At 43.9% G+C, this 21723-nt stretch overlaps 1 protein-coding gene across 5 annotated transcripts; it reads left to right on the top strand.

Moving 5' to 3' along the window:
* Window positions 1–69: 69 nt before the first annotated feature.
* On the top strand, window positions 70–18638 carry RNF34 (ring finger protein 34). Of its 5 annotated transcripts, none has more exons than XM_047828612.1 (6): window positions 70–184; window positions 11116–11334; window positions 13085–13492; window positions 14984–15106; window positions 15388–15589; window positions 17677–18638. In XM_047828612.1, the coding sequence occupies exons 1-6, from the start codon at window positions 179–181 to the stop codon at window positions 17865–17867; spliced, it is 1149 nt and encodes a 382-aa protein (XP_047684568.1). In that variant the 5' UTR covers window positions 70–178; the 3' UTR covers window positions 17868–18638. The 5 variants fall into 5 exon arrangements, with proteins under 5 accessions (XP_047684568.1, XP_047684565.1, XP_047684569.1 ...); XM_047828609.1 differs by having other exon boundaries at window positions 17545–18638; XM_047828613.1 differs by having other exon boundaries at window positions 17523–17690.
* The last annotated feature ends 3085 nt before the right edge of the window (window positions 18639–21723 follow it).

The following is a 21723-nucleotide window of genomic DNA, read 5'->3' as shown; positions in this document are numbered from 1 at the left end:
GCCGCTCGGCGCCCTTCCTGGGGGCGTGAGGCGGGCGCGACTACGCCCCTGACGTCGGGACGCTAGGTCGCCGCGGGAGGCGCCGTAATCGCCGCCCAGAAGGAAGGAGGGCGGCTGGAGGAGCTGCTGTGGTGCTTAGTTCCCCGGCAGAGCCGACCGAGACGCGGCGGTCGCGGCCATGAAGGTGAGAGGCCGGTGGGGCCGGGCAGTTCCTCCTCGCCTCTCCTAACTGGCCGGGACGCCTGAAGTGCCTTCCTTTAGCCTCAGAGGTGAACCCCGCCGGCACCTCGGAGAGCTCCGGCGGAGGGGCGTCCCGGGCCGGCGTCCGGGCCCTGCCCGGCCCGGAGCGGAGATCCTGGGCTCTGGGACCTCCCCGGCTCCCACAGCGCCTCCTTGCAGCGAGCCTGAGGAGGGGGGAGAGGCCGGGAGGCCCCCGCGCTCAAGCCTGGTGGGCCCGTCCTGGCCTTTGCTCCTGGCCCTGTCCTCTCCCTCGGGGGCCTGAGGCAGACCCCCTAGTTCCCGCCTCAGCCCTCCATGCTTTTGCCCACAGCGTGCCCTCTCCCGTCCCGAGTCCTTGAACTAACCCAGATGTCGGGAACACGACGGGACCGTCGCAGGATGCGAACTGCAGGACGAAGGGAAAAGGAGTTAGTGTGGGGAGTCGTGAGGCTGGGGCCAGGCTAACAGGTTAGAAACGCCTCGGGGCGCCCTTCCGAGGGATTTCAGGCTTATCTTTGGGGCCGCGACCTAGAGCGCTAGCAAACTGGATGAGTCTGCTTCGCCACTAGGTACGCAGCAAGTAATTTGACAGCTTGAGTTCTTCAAGGTGGGTGTGAGAGCGTGGGAACATCGGTGAGTGAGAAGTTTAAGGAAAAGGGGAAGCGGGGAGACTCTGGCCTACTTTTGGGAGCCGGTTTTCTCAACTTGATCGCCGAGAGTTCTGCAGAGCTCCGTGTACGACAGTCAATCCAGGTATTGATTCGTTAGCTGAACTCCGACCAAGTGGGGTAAGGTGATCCTGTTTCAGACCTGGACGATTTCATTCATCCCAGTGGAGAGGTGTGCTCGTTGTGGGTAAGGAAAATAACCGGGAACGGCTGGCTTCAAACAGAACCTTCACCAAAAAAACCCTCAAAGATGGACCGTGGAAGACTGATAGGGAGTGTCAGGCGGCTAGAGAAATTTCAGCAAATATTGTGTGTTGGTACGAGGGACACTTGCTGAGTTGGAGTAATGGCAAATGCAGTCCACCTTTGAGGAGTTTGCCAATCTAGAGAGAAAAGACCTTCTCAACCGCATTACAAAGCAGAGTATGATGGAAGGTGTCAAACCCTAAATGCTCCGGAGCAAGAAAGGATGTTTCTGGCCTCAGGAAATAAGGAAGATTTTTGGAAATAGATAACTTTTTTTTTTTTAATGTTTATTTTTGAGAGGGAGAGAGAGAAAGAATGAGCAGGGGAGGGACAGAGAGAGAGGGAGACACAGACTCCGAAGCAGGCTCCAGGCTCCCAGCTGTCAGCACAGAGCCCGACGAGGGGGCTCAAACTCTCTTAACCTCGAGATCATGACCTGAGCCGAAGTCGGATGCTTAACCGGCTGAGCCACCCAGGTGCCCAGAAATAGATAACTTTGCGAACAGTGTGTGAAAGTATGAAGATATTGTAAGACCTTTTTTATTCACATTTTTGTTTTAATTTATTTGATTTGAGAGGGAGAGAGAGCATGAGCAGGGAAGGGGCAGCGCGAGGGAGAAAGCGAATCCCAAGCAGACTCCTCACTGCCCAAACCCACAGATCGTGAGATCATGACCTGAGCTGAAATCAGGAGTTGGATGCCCAACCGACTGAGCCACCCAGGTGTCCCTAACACCTTATTTTTAACTTCCTGGTATAGTTATAAAATATTTTAACTTAGAATGCCTATTAAAATACCTAAAACTAGCTATCTTCCCTGAAAATTATCATCTTGCTCTGTTAAGATTCAGAAACAAAATAGGGGTGTGTGTGTGTGTGTGTGTGTAGATATTCTCAAAGAATGTCGATATCTTGAGGAGTATTAAGTCTGTGGCCCATCAGTGAACTAGACGTGGAAGGAAAAGAAGTAGGGACAGGTCCAGTATTGAACTTTTTAATCAAGTTCTTTAAAATCAATTGAAGTGGAAGATACTGCTGAATCGAAATTTTAGAAACAAGGTTTGGTGGTAGGTAAAAATGTAGCAAAGATAGATATTTTTTGAAGCAAAATGGAGACCTAAATAGACACCAGTCTATTTAGACTATCAGAATTTAGGATGTAGAATTTCCTCCTTTGTGGTGTATGGTCTGATTAGTTGATAATTAAAAAGGCAGAATTTCTGCAAATTTTATTTCAGTTGCAGTTTCCATAAGAAATCTTCCCACATTTTAAGGAGCATGTTCTTCTCATGTGGCTCTAAATAGGTTAAAGATTTTTGATAATTATCTCAACTGTTTCTTCTGCTTTGCTTTGTTTCTTCTGGTAGTCCTAAGTCCTATAGGAAACTGTAAAACTTATTTTACATCACTAGTGGTGATGTTTGAAATATCTTTTCATGTTGTTTAACACAAGGACGTTGAGTTTTAGCAAACAAAATTGTTGGGAGTTGAAAACAACACATATGGTGAGTGAATTCTCTGACGAAACATTCCTTGGTGGAAGAATTGAATTCCTGCTTGGTCCTAGTTAGCTTCATACAACATCCAAGAAAATTAATATTCTTCAGTCTGGAACCTGGAGGTAACTGTATAATGTATTTAATTGAGAGTTATGGCAAGCAACTCCTAGGAGATGGCATTATTATTGCTCTTTACCTATTTTAATCAAAAGCAAATGATAAAGGGGTGCCTGGCTGGTTTAGTTGGTGGAACATGCAACTCTTAGGGTCGTGAGTTCAAGCCCCATGATGGGCATAGAGCTTATTTAGAAAAAATGATTTAGACTATGATCGCTAGTTTTCTGCTATTTTCCAATCCATCAACTTTCTCTCTCATTGGCTGTCATTTAGTCTTCATGGAAACCAGCATGGCTTTTTAAATTCTTCATTCTAGTTTGCCTAGTTACTATTATATTTGGTGGAATCATTAAAAGGGATCACATCCTGATGTGGTTTAGAATAGGATTCAAAATTTGCAGCAGACATTTTTTAATTGAGCATTTTGGAATTATTTTACCTCCGCAGGGATTCTAAAAGCACATCAGATCTCTCTCTCTTTCTCTCTCTCTCTCTCTCTCTCTCTCTCTCTCTCAATCAAAGATGGTTGAACCTTGAAGCCATTTGAAAACTCTGGCACTCTGCCAGAAAAAAGGCTGGGCTTTTGGTTTTGCAAAGATACAGCATGTTTCCTCTTGCTTTTGTTGACTGAAATGATGATTCAGAGTGGGCTTATATTGTGTGAATCTGAGGAATCTGAGAGAGTGCTTATAAAATTGGTGGTGTCTCATGGAAATAAATGTCAGAGCACTGGAAACTCAGTCCCACTTGCATGCCAATTGTTTAGATTTGTGGATACACTCCCCTCCTCTGTACTCCTACAGAGGGAAGATACTTTCTAACTCATCCTCTAGGAAGGAACAATATAAGACAAACACTTTCAGCATTTATGCTATCAGAGAAAGAAGAGAACTTTTATGTGGGTAAGTTTTAGCACAGGAACCAAACGGTACTTTCTGGAACTTTCTCAGATCTGTCTTCCTATGGGGTGGTGGCATTGTGGTCAACTAGACGACAAGCAACTGTTGGTCTGCTGTGCTGGTGACTGGCCTGTTAACAAGACCAATAGGCGACAGAGCTAAAGTCATGCTTTCAAACTGGTGTAAGTAAAGCAAACGTTTAAATTTCTGTTTGTATTATTTCTTAATTAGTTGCAAATTGGGAGTGAAAAAAGTCATTATTGCCCCCCTTCACCCCCAAATCTTGGTGTACTGGCTTTGGAAAAAACACAAAAACTGGCATTGGATATCAGAGTAACATGAGATCTAGGTGTCTGGGCCAGTTCAGAGGAGGCTTTAGAATTTGATTTTTTTTTTTTTTTTTTTACCACGGAGCATGTAAGTTTTTAGTTTGATACCTAGTTCTTAGCTAATACAAGCCAGGCAGGCCATGTCCCATGAGTATTCAGGAGCAATTTTGGCCTAAGGGGGTATGTAAGAAAGGGCTTAGATTATCACGAAAATCATTTATTTTCACTAGTCATTGAGGAGTAGAAAATAAACTGCAAACACAGTTAAATTCCCTGAGTAAGTTTTGTGCCAGGCATAGGTAGATAGTTGTTTTGTTCAGTTAGTCTCCATTTCTGAACTACATTTATGGTCCAGGGAAGAAATGTTGCCATCTTTACAGATTGTTCCTTCCAACCTCTCGGATTCATGTAGTTTAGCCTGTAGAGTCTTGCTCTCAGCCATGGTCCCAAGTAGGATTTAGAATTGTTAGTCACATAAGCCCAGATCATAGCTGTAGTTTTCAGAAATCCAGACTTTGGCTTCACTCACGGAAGGGTAGCTTTTTGTTTTAATAAGCAAAAGATGAATGGTGTAAATATTAAATATTAAATATTGTTTTAATAAGCAAAAGATGAATGGCATAAAAAAGGTGTAAATATCACACCTTTTTGGAATGGGGGCAGAGTAACAACTCAGTGAATTTAATGCAAATTTAAAAGCCAAAGGGCTGTGCCTTGTATGCTGTCTAGGAATTAGGTTTGCTCAGAAAATCTAGGAGGAAGTGGAATAGTTTGGAAAATATGCTTCAGTCTTACTACCAAAAGGTGAACAGAGAATGAATAAAGGAAAAATAAGGGTATGCAGGCTGCTTAAACTGGTGGAAGATCTTAAAGGATAGGGAAGACCGTGGGAAAGAACATGAGCTTGGGTCTCTAAATCTAAAGCTTTTAAAGGGAAGATGCAAAAAGCGGGAAGCTCTTTGGCTGATATCTTATGAGACACGGGAACTGGGCTCCAGGGACATAGAGGCAGAGTCAAGAGCTCAGAGGATCAATTGGCATGTTCCCTCTCCACACCCCCCCCTTCAAGAGCCCACATTCAGTAAACTTGGGAAAGTGCTCTCTGAAATACTTCCCTAATTGCTTTTATAGATTCTGTCACTCAAAAATTGGGACTGTTACCCCAAGTAGTAACAAAATCTGGACAGATTTGAGAGGGGAAAAATTGGTGCAGGACACTTCAAGCATTATTAGGTGAACGTCAAGGTGACAGTTGTGAGGTAGGAATGCCTGTGCCCTGAGGGGACGTGCAGAAAATATTGAGGAAATTGGGATGTTAAGGGAAAGTGCTGGAAGATGAAACATACTAAAGGGGTCAAGGAAATGGAGTTCAACAAGCCTGAGGGGGATTCACCTTCTGGATGGATTCTTCAACTTGCAGGTGAAGGACAAAAATAGTTTGAACAAGGGCTGCTTTTGACCCAGAAATCATTTTCTTTCTCCCAGTGTTGGGGATTTTACACAAGAAAATATGGAGAGGAGTACTTTGGGAAATAAAAAGTTGGGGCCAAAAAGCAAAGAGTAAATAAAATGACGGAATAAATTAAAAATGAAAGAAGGCACCAAATTTCAACAAAAGTCCCAGGCCAATATGTGGAAAGGAACTAATATAACAATTAGATAAAATTGTTAAAAACTCAGCCGATCCTTTGTGAAGGGACTAGGGGAGACCATAGAGGGAGAGGAAACAGGGGAGGCATGTCCTACTCCTGCAGGGAAAAATTATCCACAGATTATGAGGAGCATTTGGCTGAGGTCTTGGTCCTGGAACTGGAGAGGTACAGGCTTTGGAAATAACCACAGCCTCTTTTCGTCAGCACTCTGCTGAGAGCGGTTTTCCAGCTGAAACCCTGTAGACAGGAAACAGAAATGGCCTAAACTGAGCAGGTGTTAACCTTGTAACCTTTGCTGTAATTTGAATCAAGTGGGGAACTTAAAAAAATTCTGGGGGGGGGCGGGGGCTGGCTGGCTCAGGGGAGCATGTGACTCTTAGTTTCCGGGTTGTGAGTTCAAGCCGTAAGTTGGGGGTAGAAATTACTTAAAAAATAATAATAAATCTTTAAAAAAATTCTGATGCGTCAGGCTATACCCAGACCAGTTAAGAATCTTGGGCTGGGACCCAGGCATCGGTATTTTTTTAAGGTTCCCCTGTTGAGTCCAACCACTGTTTTCAGGGCCATGTCATAGGCCTGTGCAGTTTCCTAGCAGGAGACCAAGGCAGCAGCCCCCTGGAACAGAACTAAAAATCCCCGCTCCCAAGAAGTTGGGGAGATCGAATCACTGAAGAGAGATCATCTGCACTTCAGCACTGGGGTGCCAGAAAACGTGGGGTTTAAGGGGGAAATGGAAGTTAATTTTTAAAAATACGCTGGATGGGAAAGAAAGGTCCTTCAAGTAAAATTAGTGCCTGGGGCTTCCACGATTGCAAATCTCTGAACTTTGAAGAAGGCTGGAGTATTGCAAATGCTATTGTCAGAAGATAATAGTCTAAGTAGGTAGGGTCACCCTGAAGTGTGAGTATTATTGGGAAATTTTGTCTAAGTTCTCAGTGCTGATGAGGCTGAGACCTAGTTCTTTTTGGTGTTTCTTCTTTTCCTCTCCTATGGTCTTTGGCTGAATTATACTAAATATTAGGTTGTAGCAACATATTTTTGCCTGGGACAACACTTTGGGGGTTGGCTTGAGCTTTTTTATTTTGTAGTGTGATGACCAAAAGAAGATAGGAGTGTTCTTTTCATTCTTTTCCCTTCTGGGGAATGAAGAGGAAATTCCCTCCCCTTTATAGAAATGAGGAGTAGGAGAAAGTTGTTACTCCCAATATTGATATACGTATAGGGATTCTACCTGTTTTCCCAAAATAAATCCTTCTATTCATAAGAGCTGTGAATATTTGCAGCCTAGAATTGTGATGATTCTACTCATTTATATGGTTTGAAAGTGTGTATCCTTCCTTAACTCTTGTAAAACTGCTTTCTGGTAGAAGGAACAAAATGTGACAGTGCTGCTTTTTATTGAGCTCACATCTGAGATTTCGTGCCTGCTAGGTTAGTGTCCTTCTTACCTTTAATACTTTCTCAAAAAGATGCAATTGGATCTTTCTGGGTAGCATGCAAAATGTAATATTACATTGCCTTTAAAGAGGTAATATGAAGAAACCTTCTACACGGTTATTTTCTTATCAGTCGTCGTGGAGCTAGATGTTGTGCAAGGAGGGAGTCATGTCCACAAGGAACCTGCAGTTGTTTGCAGAGGCACATCACCAGGAATCAGAAGGGTTATGGATAAAAGCCAACACAGCTGTTTAACTATTGTAGCTAGGTCAGCAGGAAGCAGAAGCTTACTGAGAACTTTATTTCTTTAAACTCCTGGAATGAAGAAGAGTTTATCCCAGTGGTGCTTTCTGCAATTGAGGTATTTCCTTCCCAAAAATGTTATGTGCAAATTATATTTATCCCCCCAATGGTAAACTTGAAAACAATTATTTTATGTATTTTTAATTTCATTATGATTAACACAGTATTATATTAGTTTCAGGCATACTGCAAATTGAATTTTTAAAAACATTTTCAGTTTTTAGAACTCGTGTGTGTGTGTGTGTGTGTGTGTGTGTGTGTGTGTGTGTGTTCTAAGTAATCTCTGTGCCCAATGTAGGGCTCAAACTCACAACCCGGAGATCAAGAGTCCTATCCTCTAACAAGTGAGTTAGCCAGGCACTCCAAGAGCTTGTTGTTTAAAGCACTGAGGATAAATCTTTTGCTAAAAGAATGCTTCATTTAAAATGTGTTTTTACAATTTTATTGATATTGACCTGCAATGTTACATTAGGTTCAGGTTTGTAGCACGGTAACTAGATGGACTTGTCACCTCTATACACTGTGCTGTGCTCCCCACAGAAAAGAACACTCACTTTCAGTGAACTTAATAAATCCAGATTTTCATTTTTTTTTTCATTTTTTTTTTAACGTTTATTTTTGAGACAGAGAAAGACAGAGCATGAACGGGGGAGGGGCAGAGAGAGAGGGAGACACAGAATCGGAAGCAGGCTCCAGGCTCTGAGCCATCAGCCCAGAGCCCGACGCGGGGCTCGAACTCACGGACCGCGAGATCGTGACCTAAGCTGAAGTCGGAGGCTTAACCGACTGAGCCACCCAGGTGCCCCTGGATTTTCATATTTTTATGTTTAAACATACTGTGGCTCTCAAGCCTGAGGTATATATTTGTTTAAAGGTATGAACTATTAATTATAATTTAACCTGACTTTTATTTATTTATTTATTTTTATTTATTTATTTTTTTAACATTTATTTATTTATGAGACAGAGAGACAGAGCATGAATGCGGGAGGGTCAGAGAGAGAGAGAGACACAGAATCCAAAACAGGCTCTAGGCTCTGAGCTGTCAGCACAGAGCCCGATGCGGGGCTCGAACTCACGGACCGCGAGATCATGACCTGAGCGGAAGTCGGATGCTTAACTGACTGAGCCACCCAGGCACCCCATTAACCTGACTTTTAAAGGCATCACTGTTTCTCTAGAATTATAGGGTGTGAAGCCATATAATACTCACGTCAGTAACCCTGCTACTTGAGACTGTTTGAACCCTGTATTGTGGTTTCCTATTGCTTTACCTTCTCCTTTCCCTATATTTAATGTAGCATTACTTGTGGGAAGTAGCAAGAATAGCATGATCCTTCTGTAGCATTCTAAATAGCCTTTTGAGGTTGTTTAGAAAAAAACATTTTTAAGAGCTTGTTGGACAAATAACAAATGTTTGATAGAGTTAGATAATAAAATATGGAACTATGTGGCCATTTTAACTAATCAGTTCTCATCCACCTGGACTTCCATTACCTATCACATTATCTAGAGTCTAGAATATGCTTAAGAATTAGGACAAGGGGCAAAAAGTTCATTGGTTCCAAACACTACAGCTTTTATACTTTTGTTTGGGAAAGTACCTTGAGCCCTCACTGAAAATATATTTTCATATATACTTCTGACATGCTTGGCTATCAGCTTTGTGAGTCTGCAGTAATAAAGGGGGTTGCTGGAGGTGAGTATAATGTTAGCAGTGGTGCCTCTCAGAAAGGGAAGAGACTAGAGAAAAACCCAAAAGGCAATACGTTAATATCAGGACATTCAGTGGAGTGACAAATAATCCTTACACCCTGGAAGGTCATGATGGTTATCCAGTCATCAGAAATTGTGTTTAGTATTTTCCGTTTGAAAAGATAGGATCACTGCTTTTATAAAAATATATTTTTTTTAATTTTTTTTTTTAATGTTTATTTTTGAGACAGAGAGAGACAGAGCATGAATGGGGGAGGGTCAGAGAGAGGGAGACACAGAATCCGAAGCAGGCTCCAGGCTCCGAGCTGTCAGCACAGAGCCCGACGCAGGGCTCGAACTCACAGACCGTGAGATCATGACCTGAGCCGAAGTCGGATGCTTAACCGACTGAGCTACCCAGGCGCTCCTATAAAAATATATTTTTAATGTCAAAGCAATGTATTCTTTTTAAAGAGTTTGGAAAGTAGAGAAAAACTGGAGAAAATAAATGTATACAAATTACATTAAAAACCAGAGCTTCAGTTGGCATTTTGATGTTTTTCCCAGTCATTTAAAAAAAATTAAAAATTTTTATATGCCATAGTTTATTAGGCATGGCTGTGAGAACAGAAGTTTAATGAAATTAAGTAATTTGAATTTATATATTTAAAAAAATGTTTATGTTTGAGAGAAAGAGAGCATGCATGCAAGTGGGGGAGGGACAGAGAGGGGGACAGAGGATCTGAAGTGAGCTCTGCGCTGACAGCAGAGAGCCCAATGTGGGGCTCAAACTCGCAAACTGCAGGGTCATGACCTGAGCCGAAGTTGGACGTTTAGCCGTTCTGCTGTGCTATCTAGTGCAGTGGTCACCAGTTGAAGGTTGCCAGATGGAAGACAGGATGCTCAGTTAAGTTTGAATTTCAGATAAGCAACAAGCAGTTGTTTTGTTGTAAGCATATCCCACGTGTCACACAGCCTGTAGTTCTGTTCAGTCATTCATGTGTGTGCATGCACGTGTATCTGTTTCAGTGTGTGTGGAGTTTTTTTGTTTTTGTTTTTGTTTTTTTTTACAAAATTGGGTATATGTTGTATCTTTTCCTTTTGTTTAATGATGTGTCATGATTTTACCCATTGCCAAGTATTCTTTGAAAACACCAAAAAATGATCTCTTTCCAAAGAGCTTAAATTTGTGATGCTTAAAAGAATAATCTTTCAAAACCACAGTGAGATCTTGCCTCCCACTTACTAGAATTGCTATTATCAAAAAGACAAGAAATATGTGTTGGAGAGCATGTGAAGGAAAGGAAACCTTAGTACACTGTTGGCGGGAATGTAAATTAGTGCAGCCACTATGGAAAACAGTATGGAGAGTCCTTGAAAAATTAGAAATACCATAATCCAGCTATTCCACTTCTGGGTATTGATTTGGAGAATATGAAAACACTAATTCAAAGAGATCTGTGCAACCCCTATGTTCACCGCAGCATTATCACAATAACCAACATAGGAAAACAACCTAAGTGTCCATTGGTGAATGATGGATATTATGTGGTTAATGCATACAATGGAATACTACTCAGCTGTAAAAAAAGAAGGAAATCTTCCCATTTGTAACAACACAGTTGGACCTTGAGGGAATTATGCTAAGGAAAATAGGCAGAGAAAGACAAATACTGTATGATTCTACTTACATGTGGAATTTAAAAAACAAAACAAATGGACACACTCACAGATACACAGAGAACAGACTGCTGGTTACTGGCGGCGGGGTGGGTGGGGGAGGGTGGTAAGAGGATGGGCGAAATGGGTGAAGCAGCTCAGTTGTATGGTGATGGATGGTAACCGGACTTGTGATCGCTTTCTAGTGCATCCAGGTATTAAATTGTGTACATCCAAAATTCATTATATACCAATTTTGCCTCAATTAAAAGAATAATCTCGAAGTTACTCAGGGCAAATGAGCCTCTCCAGAATGGCATTCCTGGAAGTTCCTAGAGAGCCCAGGTTCCACTCAGCTTTCAACTGTGGTCTCTACTTGTGTCCCTTTCCAGGCGGGTGCCACGTCTATGTGGGCTTCATGCTGTGGGCTGCTGAATGAAGTCATGGGAACTGGAGCTGTCCGGGGCCAGCAGTCAGGATTTGCAGGAGGCACCGGTCCATTCAGATTTGCACCAAACTCTGATTTTTCCACTTACCCACCAGCACCTACGGAAGGGACTAATATAGTTTGCAAAGCCTGTGGACTTTCATTTTCAGTCTTTAGAAAGAAGGTGAGTTGGATGAAATGTTATCTATAAAAACATCACAATTCTTGATTGTATGTTATTTTGAATACTAGTGAATCTTTTTGTGAAAAATATGAAAACTTTTTAAGTTTTTACTATTACCTTATGTAAAGCATTCCCACTTTTAAAAAAAAATTTTTTTGAGAGAGAGCATGAGATGGGGAGGGGCAGAGAAGAGGGAGAGAGAATGCCAAGCAGGCTCCTTGCTGTCAGTGCAGAGCCTGGTGTGAGGCTCGAACTCACAACCACGAGATTATGATCTGAGCCGAAACCAAGAGTCAGACACTTGACTGACTGAGCCACCCAGGCACCCTAAAAATATAAAAAATTCTTATTAACCTGAGGGGTGCCTGGGTAACTCGGTTGAGCCTCTGACTCAGTTTCAGCTCAGGTCATGATCCCAGGGTCATGGGATCGAGCCTCGTGTTGGGCTCTGTGCTGAGGATGGAGCCTGCTTAAGATACTCCTTCTCTCTCCCCCCCCCCCCCCCCCCCCTCAGGAGTGTGCTCTCGCTCTCTCTTTAAAAAAAGTGCTCAGGGGCGCCTGGGTGGCTCAGTCAGTTGAGCGTCTGACTTTGGCTCATGTCACGATCGCGCGGTTTGTGAGGTCAAGCCCCGCGTCGGGCTTTGTGCTGACAGAGCTCAGAGCCTGGAGCCTGCTTCAGATTCTGTGTCTTCTGGCCCTCCCCTGCTCATGCTCTGTCTCTCTGTCTCAAAAATAAATAAAACATTAAAAAAAAATTTTTTTTTAAAGTGCTCAGTTGAATGGACTGTATTACTGCTCAAGTGTCCTGACAAGGTATTGTTCTCACGTTACTCAGGCATCTTCTGAGCTCTGTAAACTTTATTCCTCCTGATGATGCTTATGTTCTGGAGCAAGGGATTTCATTAGTCTGCAGTTTTGTTCAGAGGTGATTTACTGTAACTGACCTCGTGTTCCAAAAAATGTATCCCTATCCACATTCTTCACTCAAGTGAAGAAATAAGTGTAAGGTAACTACTGTGTGGAGGTTCAACATGAAACAGTTGGGCTACAACACTTATTTTCTCTAGGACGGAAAGTCCTTTTTTCTGAGCACCATCATATTGTGAGCCCATCTCAGTCTTTGATCGTCAGTTCAGTCCTCTGAAACACTTCGGGAACAAGGTGTTAGCTGGTGGGAACAGTGCAGCAAGTAGAAAGGGTCACATCTTCATGTCGTGCCTAAGCTTTGCTTGTGCAGTGGCTTTGAGTGTGATTAGGCCTCGGCAGGGTACAGGTGACTAGAATAGTGAGATCCTCTGTTTGCTTGGAACGACCTTGAGAGATCATTTGTCTTTCTCTTTCCCTGTGTTGGGTCCCCTGCCCACCTTGTCTTTAAGTGGGGAATTTCACATAGGAAAAGAGCAGGAAGAGTTTGTGGTGGTGCTTTCTGCTTCACGTGGTTCGAGTCAGCTCTGTTCTGCTAATTACATGTTTGCACCAAGGGGTGGAAAGGTTTTAATTCATTAACACAAAAGTATGTGTTTTTCTTAAAGGGCTGTTCTTGAACTTCTGTGAATCCCAACTGCCTGAGCAGGGAGTGTTTCGATTTCATGGCCTCGGGGACACAGAAGTGGCTATGAGAGTAGCCAGGTGCCATGGGAGACTCTAGAAGAACTAAAATGAATTTTATAGAAGGCGGGAAGAAAACTAGTGCTTTCCCAGGGGCCTGTAGGTGGCTGTCATTGACTGTTTCTTGTCTCTGTTTCTCCAGCATGTGTGCTGTGACTGCAAGAAGGATTTTTGCTCTGTCTGTTCAGTCTTACAAGACAATCTCCGTAGATGTTCCACTTGTCACTTACTACAAGAGACGGCCTTTCAGCGCCCACAGTTAATGCGACTAAAAGTCAAGGATCTCCGGCAGTATCTCATTCTTCGAAACATCCCCATTGACACCTGTCGAGAGAAGGAAGACTTGGTAGATCTCGTTCTCTGCCACCGCGGGCTGGGCTCTGAGGACGACTTGGACACGAGCAGTCTGAATTCCTCACAGTCCCAGACTTCTAGCTTTTTCACGCATTCATTTTTTTCAAACTACACAGCCCCTTCTGCTACCGTGTCTTCGTTTCAGGGAGAGCTTATGGGTGGAGACCGGACCTTGGCATCTGGAGCGCTGGCACAGGTACGAGGCTGGGATCCCCCCAAGGGCCTGGCGTGTCTGCTCGGCCGTATGTGGTGGGGTCTTTATGGCTTCATGAGCCCCTGTGGGAGCAGAGATTGCACACACCTCTGACTCCTGTGCACGTGGGCTCTCCTGGGGGGCACAGAGCCTCGGTGGCAGGGAGCCCCAGAGTCAGCTGTCTGAAGCTCAGCAGTCTCTTGACTCTAGTTGCTTCAGTTTCCCAAGACGTGAAATGCTATTAAACTAATGACTGAAAAGTAGTGCATAAATGTTTGTAGGCTCATTTGTCAGGGACCACGTACACGATACAGTAAGTTAACCTAATGCCCCGTTGCCTTGCGACAGTAAAATTGCTCTAATTCTAATTTAGATAATGGGAAAAAGGCATCTGAATTAGTCAAAGGATGTGATTATTTACTAATTTCAGAGAAATGCCATGGTAGAATATTGTCCCAGTGGGGTCCTTGGGCATTCTGCTTGAATAACCTGCAAGGGCTTGTAATTAATATTCAGTTTGTACGTATGAATGACTCCAAAATACTGAATGGATTGTTTTCAACACTTCTCTCCACATTTAATTTTCTTCTCTGAAGAAAGCAGTTAAAAGCAGAGGGAAATCGGGCCTACCTACCTCTAAATAGTCATAAAGTAGAGAAGTCCAAGCTAGGAATTTTATTAATTTTCCAAATGAGAGCTGGCATAATAATGATGCAAACATATGACACCTCTGACTTTTGTGCCATTTTTGGTTATAGGACCCCACTTGGGAGGTGTGGGTCTTTGGGTGCTGTGACATGGTGCGTGTGAACCAGTGAGTGGGGTGGAATGTTTGAAGCTGGGAACTGACCTAGAGTATTGTAGAGCTATGGCCAAAATCAAGTCTGAAGAGAAAGATAGGAAAGATGGCACGTAACCCATGCTGAAGGTCTCTGTGCTCTTCCTGAAGAAGAGTACCTCTGATTGTGGAGGCATTTCTGAAAACTAGAACCAGCAACAGCCATCGGTGAGGAAGTCTAAAAACCATTCTTTGGAGTCAAAATGTCTAAGTTTGATGTAGTGGGATTGAAGTCTTTCAAATCAATTGGCCCTGCCGCTTGGGCTGGACCTGGAACTTTAGTTTGTCTCTGTGTCTCAGACCAGCCTTGGCAGGTCCTTTGAGAACAGTGCGGTGCAGTTACATATACTTATGGCTTTGGCATTTCGTGACAGGACCTTTCTCAGGGAGTTAATACTCTGGTGAGGTTTTACAAATTCACACACACAAAGGAATATGGGTTTTGAGATAACTTTATGGAAGGTAAGTTGTTTATGAAGTTATGTAGGGCCCAACTCTTTGGAGCCCAAGGTCACTGTGGAGTATGCCAGGTGTTGGGGTCATTCTCGGGGAGGATCTGTGGGAAAGGTTTTCTCCAGTGATAAATATTGACAAACAGGGTGGATGCCGTTAGGATAATAGGATTCCTAACCTGATGAGATCGATTATGTGTGTAGGTACAAAGTGAAATAATTTCAGCAAACACAGAAGAAGAAGAAGAAGATGATGATGATGATGATGATGAAGAAGATGACGAAGATGATGAGGATGATGACGATGAAGAAAACTTGGAGGAGCGGGTGAGAGCTCCTGTCAAATTTGGTTTCCTTGACAGGGGAACCTGGCAGGCAGGTAGAGTGCCCATGCGGCCATGTGCCACATTAGCCCAGGATGTTTCTTCTGGTTTGAATGTAGCATCATCTAGAAGACACTTCAAGAACTGACGCGACGTCTGGGAAGAACACCAGGGCCGGGGGTGGGGGGGCAGTGGGACTGCGGGGTGAGGGGCGCATGCAGTCGCCTGGCTGTGGGACGTCTGTGCTTGCAGGAATGGAGCTCAGGAAGCCCTCTGTGATTGCAGATGCCCGGCCTCTCCAAGAAGCGAGTGAGAGCTTCGCTCTCTGACCTGTCGAGCCTTGATGAGGTGGAAGGGATGAGCGTGCGGCAGCTGAAGGAGATCCTGGCTCGGAATTTTGTCAACTATTCTGGCTGTTGTGAGAAATGGGAGCTGGTAGAGAAAGTAAACCGGTTATACAAAGAGAATGAAGAAAACCAAAAGTCATGTAGGTTTCTTTTTTTCTTTTTTGCCTCTCTGGTAGCCTTCTTTTGGCTTTTAAAAACTGGCTGTTTCTGCCACAGTGAAGGCACGTTTTTGGTGAAAACTACCCTTTTATTGAGCGAATTAGATGTAGGAACCTGTTTGTTGATCTGTTAAGTAGTAAGTTTATTATGTGATGTTGGCTCTGAGATCACTAATGGCAGGTGAGTTAGGTAATCGTTTGTCAGTCTCGTTTTCTTCGCCATAATTTGTGAGAAGTCTGATGAAATTTGTTGTCTCCCTAAAAATGCGTGTTTTCTCACTGACCCCCCTGGCAGGCCAATACTTCGGTTAGCTCGGTAGCTTTTAAATCCTAACTGGGAAAAAGAAATTCTCTACAGCCAAGATGTTAAGTAGTTCTTAGCATCAAGCATCAGGTTTCTGTGTAAGTTGTGAAAAGCTGAGGTTAAGAATTCTTCAACTATTGACTGATGAAGTGTGGAGCAGAAATTCTCAGCCAGTAACAGGGCCAAGCCATGGAGCGTTTATAGGCAAGAGAAAAGATTTTAGTGGTGTTTAGACCGACAAATACTATTTCTATCTAAACAGCCCTCCCATCACTAACTTTTCCATCTTGAGTTTTTTGTCTTTAAATCTGCTTATAATACAGCAATTATTGATAAACAGGCTTATGCCCAGAATACACAGTAAGTGTTATGGCATCCCTATTGCTAAGGTGGTGCCACAGTGGCAGATACACAGATCTTAATCCTCAGAGCCTTCAGAGGTCCCAGGCCTTGGCTGGGAAATGGAATCCTCGCAGTGAGGGGAGAAGCCCGTTTACTTAGCAAGTGTAAGTGCCAGCTGCGTACGGTGAACAGTGGTCATGCGTAGCCATCCTCACCCCTACCCCCCCAGAAGTTTATGGTAGAGGAAGCCGTGACGTGCACGTTTGCCAAAGTGCCTTTTTCGGTTGATTCACTGCTTACCCTTTCCCTGGCCCAATCTCCAGGTTTGTGGAATACTCATTTTGTTTTGAGCACAACTGGAATCTTCCCTAGTTTGACTGGCTGAAGCCACTTAGGTTGAGACTCACCCTGACAGTCTTACCTAATACCCTTGACAGACCCTGGCTCCTCTGCTTTATGCTCAGAACTTGTAAGAGTTGGAAAGAAACTTCCATGTAGGAGAGGGGACCAAAGCCTAGACTCTGATTTATTCAGTAGCCCTCTAGTGTCTTCTCCATTGGCTCATCCATTGTCTCATCCCATGCATCCTTTGTCCCCAGCCCCTGGTTTACAAGAATCTCCTGATTGTGGCATTGTTATTTCTCTTAAATCCAGAGACTACTGGCCCTTGAAGGTTGAATTCCTCTTCTTTTCTAACTGTATTCGTGATATATTGATCCCCTCTACAAGCTGTAGAAAGGGAAGCCTCAGTGTCCATAGCTCCATGGACAAATCTCAGGCTGAGGTGAACTTTTTAAAATTCATTCAGCACTTTTCTTAACCCAGGTTGGATTTTCTCAGAACCCAACCTGGGCCACACAGCAAGGATGGCTTATCCATTTCAAGTTAGAGAGCCTCCAAATGTACCTGGGTGGCCAGGAATACAGTTGGTTTTTGAGATACTTCTAAACTTTCCCCCAAGTACAGGCTGCTTGATGTACTTCATAACTTTTCTATCAGTGTGGAAATAAAGGTCCTACTGAGATGAAGCTCTGGACACTGACTTTTCCCAAGGCCACACAGTTGGGTTGGAAATTCCAGTCGTGCTCTCTGAGGCCCATTAGTAGGACAACATTGGGTCTCCTCATTTTCACTTACAGAAGTAATTTATCCTTATCGCAAACACTTGGAGTTACATACAGATAACAGAAATCAGTAGGTAACATTTGTTGGGCATTTCATACCTGGCCTTAAGCATTTCTCACTTATTCTCCACAATACGAGGTACAGACATTATCACTGCCATTTCCAGCAGAGGGAACTGAGGTGCAGAGAAGTTACAACCCTGGGCTCATTCGACGGCCGCTGCGGTCACCCCAGATGCCTGCTGAGCACCCGTCGGGCAGCGCAGTGCCTGTAGCCCCAGCTGTCTGTTGCCTTTCAGATGGTGAGCGGCTGCAGCTGCAGGATGAGGAAGATGACAGCCTGTGCCGTATCTGCATGGACGCCGTCATCGACTGTGTCCTGCTCGAGTGTGGGCACATGGTCACCTGCACCAAGTGCGGCAAGCGCATGAGCGAGTGTCCCATCTGCCGGCAGTACGTGGTGCGCGCCGTGCATGTGTTCAAGTCCTGAAGCCCAGGTTCTTCCCGACAGGACGCTCGCTCCAAGCTTGATCCCAGACATTTCAATGCACAGAAGGGACTGGAAACTTACTGTTCAGAGGCTGAGACTATTTTTAAAGATTATTTTCACTACTAACTGGGGACAGAAAGATTCGATCCTAAGTTGTGGCAACATTGGCCCATGCCATGCACCTATCAGCCTGTGGACAAGCCGTTTCCCAGGTTTTGCTGGGTTTCATCCCATGTCCATGATCGCTAATTGCTGACGAAGTCAGACTGCTTACAGCGTCAGCTACTGCTCCCTTTGGAGAACACTTATCCTGTTCTCTTATTTCTCCTTCATCCTATTTTTAACTTAAACTACTCAGATGTTTGAAACTTCTGTTGTTTGGATGAGATCACTGTCCACAAGTGGCCAACACGGTACACGCTGAGCAGTGGCCTCTCTAATGTTCACTTTATTAGTCATGTATATTTTAAATGCTACTATTTGATGAATGTAAGTTTCCACATTGTTGCTATTTCTGCGTTTAAACGTATTGGGAACAAAGGACATTCTATAGTCAACTGCCAGGGCCTTAGACTCAATATGTCCATTTCTGTTCAGGTACAGCTTTTTAGAGTAAGGGCTGCCTCTAGCTTCGTTCATTAGAGAAGTGTGTGTGTTAAAATCTTTATTCACGTGTAATCAGTTTACACTGTTTTGTATAGTGAAAGTGTATTTTCAGTGCTACTGCTAGCTAATTTGAACTTTAGGAATAAAATTAGATTTTAAAAAATGCTTTTGCTTACATTGTCCTAGCCAGTTTCTAATTCACTTGGGTACAGCATGAATGGGTGTCTGCGCCTGGTGTAGTACCTTTCTTCACATGGGGACAGGAGCACCTTCAAAGCCTTGCAGTGATCTACCTTTGCTGCTGACTCCCCAGTAAGGTTAACTACAGATTTGCTGTTGACTATGACCAGGTATTGTGCCGAGTGCTTTCTAGTGTTCTCTAGCATTCTGAAATAGATGTTGCCTTGCTTTGCAAATGGAAAAACTGAGAAGTTAAAGAACTTGTCTAAGATCTTAAAAAGTAGCCAGGACGCCTGGCTAGCTCAGTTAGAAGAACATGGGACTCTAGATCTTGGGGTCATGAGTTCAAGCTCCATGTTGGGAGTAGAGCTTACTTAAAAAGTGGGTGAATTATTTGGGATGTGAATGTCTCTTAATAGAGCTGTTACCAAAAAAGTGATAATAAAATATTTGATACTTGAAAAAAAAAAAAAAAAGGAAGCGGCTAATGTCAGAATTTGAACTAGGTCTGATCTTAAACTCTTCTAGTACCCCCCAGCAAATGAGAAACCTGACCCGAGCTTATGCAGAAAGGTTCCTGGGACACGAATGATCTGAAATTGCTTTTATGTCTAACCAGGGTGGTGTTGAGACCAGCTGTGGACTCATTCCCACTGGTAGTGGGCAGGTGTGTTTGTAAGAAATGCCTGACTTCTCAGCTGAGTCCTGTTGGGTTTTATTTTTTGATTCTGCAGTGGGTAGCACACCTGCCTTTAAGTGCTCAGGATCCACAAGTGGGGGCAGATCGAGAAGAAAGTTGGCCTAGTTGTGAAGAAAAACCTACCTTCCCCCCTTTTCTGGATTTTAGGGTCAAAGCATACAAACCAAAGCCTCGTGGATATTTCAGACACCCTTCTCTCCTGTTGGCCTACAGAGCCCAGGGTTGGTGTTAACCATAATTCACAGTAAGCAGCCTGAGATCATTACCACACCACAGAACCAGTGAAAGCCCAACCCCTGCTGAAGCTGTAGGAGCACTTACCCTGTACCTTTCATCAGACCATGAACTCCAGAAATTCAACCTCGTCCACAAATCCCTAATTTGGTTGAAAGAAGTCTTCAAATACAGGCTGGCAGGTGATAGTAAACAGACAGATAGAAACTAAGCAGCGGGTGGTTTGCCTTAAATTAGAAAACAGATTTATATGCATATGATCTCAGCTTCAAACAGCTTGTTTGATGTTTCCTCTTGGATTTATAGAAGTTGTCTTGGGTACTTATTTTTAGCAAGAGAATAAAAAGTCTTAATGGTGGATTTTTTTTAAAGTAGTGTTTTGAGGGGCACCTGGGTGGCTCGGTTGAGTGTCCCAATTTTGGCTCAGGTCGTGATCTCATGGTTCGTGAGTTTGAGCCTTGCATGGGGCTCTGAGCTGACAGCCTGGAGCCTGTTTCGGATTCTGTGTCTTCCTCTCTCTGCCCCACCCCCCAACAAAAATAAAATTTTTTTTTAAATTAAAAGGTAGTGTGAAGTAATCTTGGTTTAGTGAATAGCCAACAGAAATATTTAGTCTAGCAAGCTTGACAACTGAAATAACCACACCTTGTTAGGTACAGACTTGTTAGGCAGAGGGTAAATATTTCTCTCTGCAATGTCCATTTTCTAGCTGGCATGTGCTGCCTCTAATTTTTTTGAACAGGCAATGTATGCATAAAAGTCTGAAGGTCTACAGAATACAAGGATGTCTCTTGGCCCCTATCCTCACAATACGGAAGGAGAACATTCGATGCTTTGGACATGCCATGGTATTATCCTTTGTAAACCTCAGGTTCCCTGGAAGGAGGGGAGATAGAGCCTATTTTCTAGGATAGGAAGCTGTGACCTAATCCACAAAGCACTGCCTCTGGCTTATGGTCCTGTCCGCTTCATCCGTTATGGTCTATGGATTCAGAGCAGCAATTTACAAGCATTTAACTCAGGCTGGCCTCATCTAAAGCTCATTTTTAAAAATAACAGGTCTGTAGAGAAACTGTCCTGGGCTATAACCTTAACCAGTTCTGTACACTTGGGAGAGCCCCTGAGCAACCATCACAGGACTGTAGTCTGCCTCAAGCCTACGGAGACTGCTGTCTTGGTTCTGAGGTGTCCCTATGGTAGCCGTGGCTCCCCAGCGCCGGCAGGCCCTTCCTCCGCTCGGCAGGCCTGCATCCTCCCGGAAACATAGGAGAAACAGGGCCCTCTAACCCCAGGGACTGTTCACCTGGAGAACACTGTTACCCTTAAAGCAATTCCCAAGGAAGAAGATGCCTTCACTGGACATCAGGGTAACACGTATTCGGAAGTTCAGAGAACTCGGCTCCCAGAAAATGGAAACTTGGCCTCCTGTGCAGGTGTTCTGTGATGAATGAACAGGCTTGCAAAGGTAAGCCACGTTTTTATAAATAAACTGTAGTGTTAAGCTAATCTTACCTCTGTAAAGTGCATCTCCTGAGTTAAATTCTGGGGTACACCAGTTTGAGTCAAAGGATCTCTAGGTTTTAACAGAAGGCAGGAGACCAGATGGGATCTAAAACCATTTTGCTGTGGCCAAAAAAAAAAAAAACAACAGGTAAGGGGAGCAATAAACTACCAAGGAAGGAAGTTGGGTTATTTTCTCCCTTTTCAGATTCACTAGAGCATTTTTCTATGGAAGTATGAACTTGCAGGGCCCTGTTTAAAAAAATTTTTTTTCTATGATCTAAAATTACTTCCTACTGGTTTCTGTGTCTGCTAGCTGGGATAGTCACCTCCTATCCTTGTGCCTTCAGCCACCGAGCAGTGTGTGGCCTCCATGAGCTGCCTCTAGGGAGAGGCTGAGGAGGTGGATGTCCCCTGCCTGCTCCCCTGCGGCCACGGAAGGGGTCAGCGCCACCCAAACAGGTAAGCCGTCTCGCCCCTATGGCAGTTTGTACCGAATTCCTCCCCCTGCCTTCAGGAGTCCTAAACCAGTTCTCTCTGAAGCCAGGAAAAACATGGACCAGGGGGCCACAGCTTTTCTCTGGGGAATACGAAATTACAGCTTGTGTTATGCCAATGTCGAGACTACTGCCTCTG

The sequence above is a fragment of the Prionailurus viverrinus genome, chromosome D3, assembly GCF_022837055.1.
Source record: "Prionailurus viverrinus isolate Anna chromosome D3, UM_Priviv_1.0, whole genome shotgun sequence".
NCBI lineage: Eukaryota > Metazoa > Chordata > Mammalia > Carnivora > Felidae > Prionailurus > Prionailurus viverrinus.
This window is presented reverse-complemented; position numbering and strand designations above follow the sequence as displayed.

Bases quoted from the DNA above. Each gene is read 5' to 3' on its own strand.
- RNF34 (XM_047828609.1), top strand. The intron at 11,335-13,084 runs GTGAGTTGGATG...CTGTTTCTCCAG, and splicing joins TTTCAGTCTTTAGAAAGAAG to CATGTGTGCTGTGACTGCAA. The intron at 13,493-14,983 runs GTACGAGGCTGG...TTATGTGTGTAG, and splicing joins CATCTGGAGCGCTGGCACAG to GTACAAAGTGAAATAATTTC.